This window comes from Rhododendron vialii, chromosome 8a (assembly GCF_030253575.1).
Source record: "Rhododendron vialii isolate Sample 1 chromosome 8a, ASM3025357v1".
In the NCBI taxonomy this organism is placed as follows: Eukaryota; Viridiplantae; Streptophyta; class Magnoliopsida; order Ericales; family Ericaceae; genus Rhododendron; species Rhododendron vialii.
The window spans coordinates 30604275-30611623 of NC_080564.1; the positions used below are offsets into that span (position 1 = coordinate 30604275).

The 7349-nt window shown below is 37.1% G+C and overlaps 1 protein-coding gene across 3 annotated transcripts; it reads right to left on the bottom strand.

Annotated features, from left to right (window-relative positions):
• Window positions 1-870: 870 nt before the first annotated feature.
• LOC131335231 (transcription factor BC1-like) lies at window positions 871-4643 on the bottom strand. 3 transcript variants are annotated; one of them, XM_058370494.1, is made up of 8 exons: window positions 4069-4643; window positions 3745-3927; window positions 2827-2892; window positions 2659-2727; window positions 2464-2547; window positions 2126-2314; window positions 1836-1956; window positions 871-1363 (listed from the first exon to the last, which is right to left on the bottom strand). In XM_058370494.1, the coding sequence occupies exons 1-7, from the start codon at window positions 4393-4395 to the stop codon at window positions 1873-1875; spliced, it is 1002 nt and encodes a 333-aa protein (XP_058226477.1). In that variant the 5' UTR covers window positions 4396-4643; the 3' UTR covers window positions 871-1363; window positions 1836-1872. The 3 variants fall into 3 exon arrangements, with proteins under 3 accessions (XP_058226477.1, XP_058226476.1, XP_058226475.1); XM_058370493.1 differs by having other exon boundaries at window positions 1831-1968; window positions 4069-4642; XM_058370492.1 differs by having other exon boundaries at window positions 1836-1968; window positions 4069-4641.
• Between the last annotated feature and the right edge of the window lie 2706 nt (window positions 4644-7349).

Here is a 7349-nt window from a genome sequence, read left to right on the forward strand (position 1 = left end):
TAAAAGATCTCGATAAGATCTATTAACCAAGATCTATATTGCTAGGAAAATTATTTGCGTAAACACATTATTTTTAAGCTTGAAATTGCTTTTTTTAAAAATAAGTACTCAAAATGAATTCCGAAATGGGGCCTTAGATATTCTGGAGTCGTCACTCAGAACATCGGGTTATCAAGATAAAAGCCACTGCGAACATCTGGTTATCAAGATAAAATAATGCATAGCTTAAGTTGTTTTCTAGAACAGTAGGCTTGAGACTTTTATACATAGTGAAAAACAGCCAGAAACACATGATCCCAAAGTGTTTTCTATCGCCTTTGCGATGTTTCGTGGAGGGATAGAGAAGGGGGTTTTGGTCCAGACACATACATATGCATATATAGGAATGTATTTTTTGAAAGAGATCTGTTTTAATTTGGCTTTATTGTTATGTCCAATTTGAATTAAAAGAAATTTTATTTGATATGAAGAGCCATTAAAGCTTTGGATCTGGTCACCAAAAGAAACCTTAAGCCATGATAAAAGCCACCCCAACAAACAAAGATTCCATTGGACTACACACCCAGGGTTGCCCTGGTTCGGGTGGATACCCAGGCTTTGAGATTACTTCTCAAGGTTTGGGATTCGATTCTCCACCGAGTGAATACCCTGGAGTAAGTATGAGGTCGTGACCGGTGTGGACCCGCTAGCTCCCCCACAGATTTGGATTGCGTAGTCGGGTCCATTCAGTGACCTGGTTGTACGGATGTTTCTCCGTTACCAAAAAGAGAAGATTCCAATGGACTCTGTATCCACCCATTACAAGCAGAGATAGTTATGTCAACAAGATGCAGAAATACAACAACAACAACAACAACAACAGAAACCGTGTATGTAAAATCCGCGCCGCCATAAATGATCTAAACTGTAAATAACAGAATTAACTGTCACAATTATAAGATCAAGAATCGTAGTACGTAGTATTAACGGATGACAATCATATTAGATACAAAAACATTTGACAGTGTTCTGGCATGGGATCAATATTCTACTTGTAAAAACCACCACAAGCTAGCTAGCTAGCTATAGGAATTTGTGCTTAAGGGACTTGATTTTTTGGGGTGGAGTCAAATGGGACAGGAACAGAAGAATCTACAAAAGATCTGGTCTTGTTTGTCTTCCACCATTGATTTTATTCATGTCCAACAACTTGCTAGCTAGCTAGGCTCCATTCATTCATGGACTACTGGACTGGGCTTAGAATCAGAGATTTGAGGAGATCTTCATTGCTATTGATGCTAAGGAATATAAGCTTTTATTGGCATTCCATGCCCCTCTAGGTGTCTTCCCTCTGCTTTTTGCTACTGTAGAATTTCCTCGGGTGCTGCAAATTAGACCATGTAAAAAAAAAATCAGTACGTAGACAAGATATGCAATTATAAATATTTGTACTCTTTCAACATTCTAATCTTCCAATTTTTTTAAGCCGTCCGGGTGATGCTGTTAGAACAAAACATCTCCAATTGTCCATCAATTGGGTTCCTCTCATTGGTATAAAAACAGCCCATAAGTCCGTGTCATAATAACTACAAGTACCACTGTCACATCATTTTGAATGAAATTTCGATATGAATTTCGTGTGTGAATCACCTTTTTCCTTTTGGAGTGATGCACGTCATTACAACAGATGGTTGTTACCGCAAAAATTTACAGAAAGCAAAGCTCGTGAAAGTAAGGAAATAGCTATGAAAAATACTTTTTCGAATTTTCATCCATATAGGTAATGTGTATTTCTTCTTGTTTATGGTTGAAAGTAATAACATGATGAGACAGTGGTTAGAAGGGGTGGACCTTACCTGCTGCGTGTAGGGCAGGCAGCTGCAGCTTGGTATTTTATTGATGGAAAGAACACAAGTTGTTGCTAAAGCCAGATTGATTAATAACTCTTTGTCTTTGGTCCTCCACATCCCACAAGACCTGTTCATTATCCTGAAAGTGATGTCAAACTTAGAAACTTGGGTTTGCTTTCTTCTACTAGAATACTTTTAATTTTTTTTATAATGTAAAAAGTTTTATAATTTGAGGAATATTTTGAGGTGGGTATTTTAAATATAGCCAGCATGGCAGCATTGTATTGGATACACACCTGGGACAGAATATTTGGCCTCTGCACTTGTTGAAATAGAAGGGATGAAGATGTAGGTGTGTCCACAAGAGAATAGCTGTTTGGGCCGGTCCAGGCGGCAGCCGCGCCGGTGGTTGTATCAGAAAAGGCAATGGCCTGGTGGTGGTTGGATTTTGGCATTAATGGTGATACCAATCCATTCAATCTGATCTGAAACATTCATGTCAGGAACAAAGATCCAACATTAGATTCAATGCAGTAGGATAATATTTTATAACCAAATCATAAGTAAACAAAGGACAAACATATTCATATAATTATATATTTATATTGGAATATTGTATAGCTTTGTTTTATACCTCAGGTGTAACCATGAATGCATCTAAGTCCATTCCAAAGTCATAGAACATGGGATTCACAGAAGCAAGCTTCATGGATAGGAACTGAAAAAAAAAAAATATTGGACATAAATACAAGTCTCAGATTATTTTTATATTTTTTTGACAGGAAAAAAAATGAAGAGATATTTTTGAGCAGTAGAAAATATTTTTTACCTCAACTTGATTTTGTAGAGACTGGACATAGTTGATAATTTCATCCAACATGAGGGCCTTCCCAGTAACCTACTTTTCAACAAGGCCACATGAAATTGTCAGCATATATAGGACCAGTATTTTGTGATAGAAAGACAAAGTCAAGTCAATTGTGCTATTAAACTTCACCTTGTCACATCCAGGAACTAGAGCCTGCAGCAGTTTCATCCTCTCACTTATTTTCTCCCTTCTCACCTGAAACCCATTTGCAACAGAAGAAATGGTGTATTGGCATGAGTTGCTTAAACAATTATATAAATTATAGATTTATCGCGTTTTATTTTAGTACGGTATGAAACTAGGTTCCGAATAACGATCATTCCAGTAAAAGGAACGGAAACACAAACATAGTATGCACATACGCTAACTTCTTGTGCTACGATAGGAGTATGTTCTTATATGCCAAAAATTGGAATGTACTTCTTTCAAACAATAACCGACGAACTAGTCTTTTTCCGATTATTCATGCAAAATTGCAGTAACCAAATTTCTCCTGCTAAAACTCCACTGTCTCCATATAATTAGCTAATTACACTTCTTTCTTTGAAAAAGGAAAATACTTCAAGAATCTGATCATCAAAGTCTTCATTTTCAAGCTAAGGTGTACGTGCTCCCTGTTCTCTACCATTACAGGTCTGAAATAACCGCAAAAAGGCACTTCACACATGTAAAAATTCTGCTTTATTCCCATCCAACAAAATAAATATGGGTAGTCATTAGCTCTGGGATTTGGCCAAGTAGACATGAGACAACTAATAAGTGTTTGTCCCCGTGAAATTCCATGCATGTTCGAATCTCACGGAAGCCAAACCTTCCAAACTTGAGGCCACTAGAGCCCAGAGGGTTTGGCTGGTCATTACTCTAAGCTCCGAATTAGTCGGTGTGCACGCAAGCTAACCCTATTATCCGGTTAAAGAAAAAGAAGAAGAAGAGAGTCGTTGTTTGCTTTGAATGTACTAACAAAGTTTGGTCCTTTTGCGTGTGGGGTATAATATACTAAAGTAACTTCCAAGTCTTAACAGTAAAGCTTCAAGCAGTAAACAGTACCCTCTCTGCTAAGCTGTGGCTGTCTGTTGCTTGCCCCCTTCTGGCCCTTACATGAATGAACCCAGTAGGGGCTGCTTCATTAAGCTTCTTCTTATTACCAGCTTTATTAGTCTTCTTTTCTTCATCACCTTCCATCCCACCATTGCATCTCTTTTGCTTCTTCCCCTTCACTTCTCTTGCATCCTGTTAATCAAATTATCGAACACCATCCACACACACACACACACACAAAATTTAATCAGCAACTCAAGATCAATAACAACCAATCTGGAAAATCAAACAACAACGGGATTCATGATTGAGAAATGGGTTATAGTTTATGACCTTGGATTGAGCAGACCCATCTCTGTTCTTCTTCTTCTTGTCCATGGGAATCAACTTCTGGGTGACTTGCTCCCCACTTTCAGCCTTACCATCCACCACTGATGAAGAATCATCATCATTAATGCCAGCATCAACTTTTGTGCTGTTTTCAAGGCAGCTAGTACTAAAGTGATGAACAGGGATTTGGTGAACAGGCTCAGGTGGGTAAAAAAATTGAGAGAACAAGGGGGTGTTTGGTTCCTCCACAAGGCCAGACATGATCTTAATGGGAGTGAAAAATGAGGAGTCAAGGAGGAAAGGCCGGTGCTGGTGTGAAAAGGCTGACATTTTTTTTTTTTTTTGAAGAGCTTTGGAATTGAAAATGGAAAGTGATGGAAGAGAGGAGAGTAGGGGCGTACTGCTGTTGGTTCCAGAGAGGTACTAGTCAAGGAGGGGGAAAAGTGGGTCTGATACAATCTTATGAGGTCAGGTTATATATATACATGAGAATAGAGAGGACACCTCCAAAATTTTGCTAAAAAAACTTTTTTAACTCAAAACCATTCAGTTTCCTTTACATTTGACTGGTCTCATCAACCCCCTCTCTCTCCCCCTCTCTCTCCTCTCTCTCTATATCTATATCTATATCTATATCTAAATGTACGTTTGTATGTATATGAAGACATGTTACACAAGAAGAATAAACAAGGTCTTGGTCTTTTATTAGGTGAATGAGAGATAAGTGATAACTCACGTTGTGTGTTTGCGTTTTTCATGTACCGATAACATCACGTGACAACGCCATGTGTTACTTCATAAAAAGTAAAAGGGTAAACTTAAAAATTCAACAATTCTAGAACTTCAAGTTATATTCTTCTTCGAGGCATAAATTCATTACACAACAAACTATTTTATTTAAAATCCCCGCATCGTGATTTTAATATTTAATTTTCACTTTATCAAGACGTGGCTCTAACACTCCGCCATTTGTTGAGCCATGTCTTGTGTCACGTCACATTTAGAACTCTTTTGAACGCCTCCATTTGTATTCCTGATTAATTTGGTTTCTCATAATTAAACTACAACAAATGGCTTTTGATCGCAATGGAAGAACTTTACAAAAATTTAAAAAAACAATATTCTAACAAGCTAAAACATAATTCGTCCTTAATAAATACTGTAGATGAATCATTGGAGATGGTTGTAAAAATTTCCTCTGTTTGGATGACCAGAGTACTGACCAACCAAATACAAACAGCAAATCAATAATTTCATTACACATTTCTCCGCAAATAGTTACAATACTCCCTCCCTCTCAATTTATTTGTGCAAATCGACATACGTTCCCTTTAAAAAAAATTCTATATCTCACAATTCATAATATTTTACTACCTCCGTCCTAATTTAATTATCACTTTTGGGAATTCGTGTTACTTTTCAATTGATTATATCTTGTAATTTATAATGTTTTAGGTGATTTTGAAAACATTTTATTATAGAACAAATCGAGATCTATCAAATAAGATCCATATTAGATATAAAATTCATTACCAATTTAAAAATATAACTAATTTTTTTATCCAATTAGAATAGAACTGAGACAAGTAAATTGGGACGGATGGAGTATATAATTTCGAAAACATCGTATTATAGACCCAATCGAGATTTATCAAATAAGATCCATATTACATATACAAAACATTATTTACCGAAACATATAGATAATTTTGTAGAAAGTTTCAAATAGTAGAAAGAGACAAACAAATCGAAACGGAGGGAGTACGTGGCAGGCAATAAATTGTTAACTACTGTTTTCGTCAGCAACTAGAGGTCACTGTAGACTTGCAGTCCAGGAAAATTTATTCATTATGCGCGGTGGCGGTGCCGTGCCTGTGGAGGTAGTTCACACTGATATGTGATAGAGAAGAATTTGGGCCTCGGGGCACTGAATAATTACTCGAGCAGCCAATGTGAAAGTGATGGATGCAGAAATGGAAAAATTATCGGTTGCTCCTAGAACATGGCCAATCGGCACTCCAAAACCCCTAGCCACAATAAAATCACATTGGTTTGGTTTTGCAATTGAATGTACGAACCCTGCATAAACTATATGATGGTTAATGGGCATTAGAGCGATGCTTGGGCATACTCTAAGAGCACTAAATAATCACTTGTTAAAATGATAGATTTCGCTTCAACTTCTATCTAAAACATAAGATCTACATGCATCGAATGACTCAAGTATAAATGTTTGAGCAGAATCTGAATGAGGCTTACAATATTGTACGACTCGAGACACATCTGTTCGAGATTTTGTGTCAGGGGCATTGTTGTAACACTTCTTCTATTCTTATCTTTATCAGGAAGGATATGCACATAGATTTCACATCTCTACCTGCAAGTACAGATATGGTTTGGAGCCATTTCGGATAAAAAAAAGAAGATCTAAGCAGCTCATTTTGTTTAAAATATTTTTGTTTAGGCTCCTTATATAAAATTAGTTCAATTGGATATCGGTAAAGGCGTTTATGAAATATTAACGGCAACCAAGTTACTGGGTAACGGTAGCAAAGCGAGTACTGAAGTGAGGGGAGTGTACCGAACGAACAAACGTAACAAATTAAACCACAAAACCCTAAACTCTAAACCATATCCAACCTTACCCCAGAGCAATTCAGGTCTTAATTTTAAAACAAAGCTGTATCTATTGTAAAACGCACTTACCGATATCTGATTGAGCTGTTTTTTTACGAGGATTCTAAACAAAATGCACAGTTCGGATCATTTTTTCGGGAACTCGAACCAGGTCAAAACCGGATCGTTACATGCAGGTGCAGATTTTCACCTCTGGGTGGATAGCAACGCTGGTATCTTTTACTCCATCTCTTATCTTATTCGGATATGATGACATTACAAACAGTAAGGTTGGTGCATGTTCTTTTCTTGATGGTCCCATTTGGTGCTGGACTTAAAGATGAAATAGAAGAGTAATCGGCCATGGGCTTGGCCCACTGCAGATTGTTTCTGTCTTTCCGAAGCTGCTTTCTTGGGGGTGGGGGTGGGGGGCGGCGGCGGCGGCGGCGGCTTTAGAAATTTGTGATAGGGTGTTCAAAAATTACCTTAACTCTACTAGCTGATATATCAACCAATAATATACGTGCAAACCTCATGTATTAATATAAATAGTGCAGACCAAAAAACATGACTGTTATTTTAAGAAAATTAACTACGAGGCAAACTGAGAACTTATAATATGTACCATATTTTTTAACAAAAAATCAATTTTTATTTTTTAAGTTGTT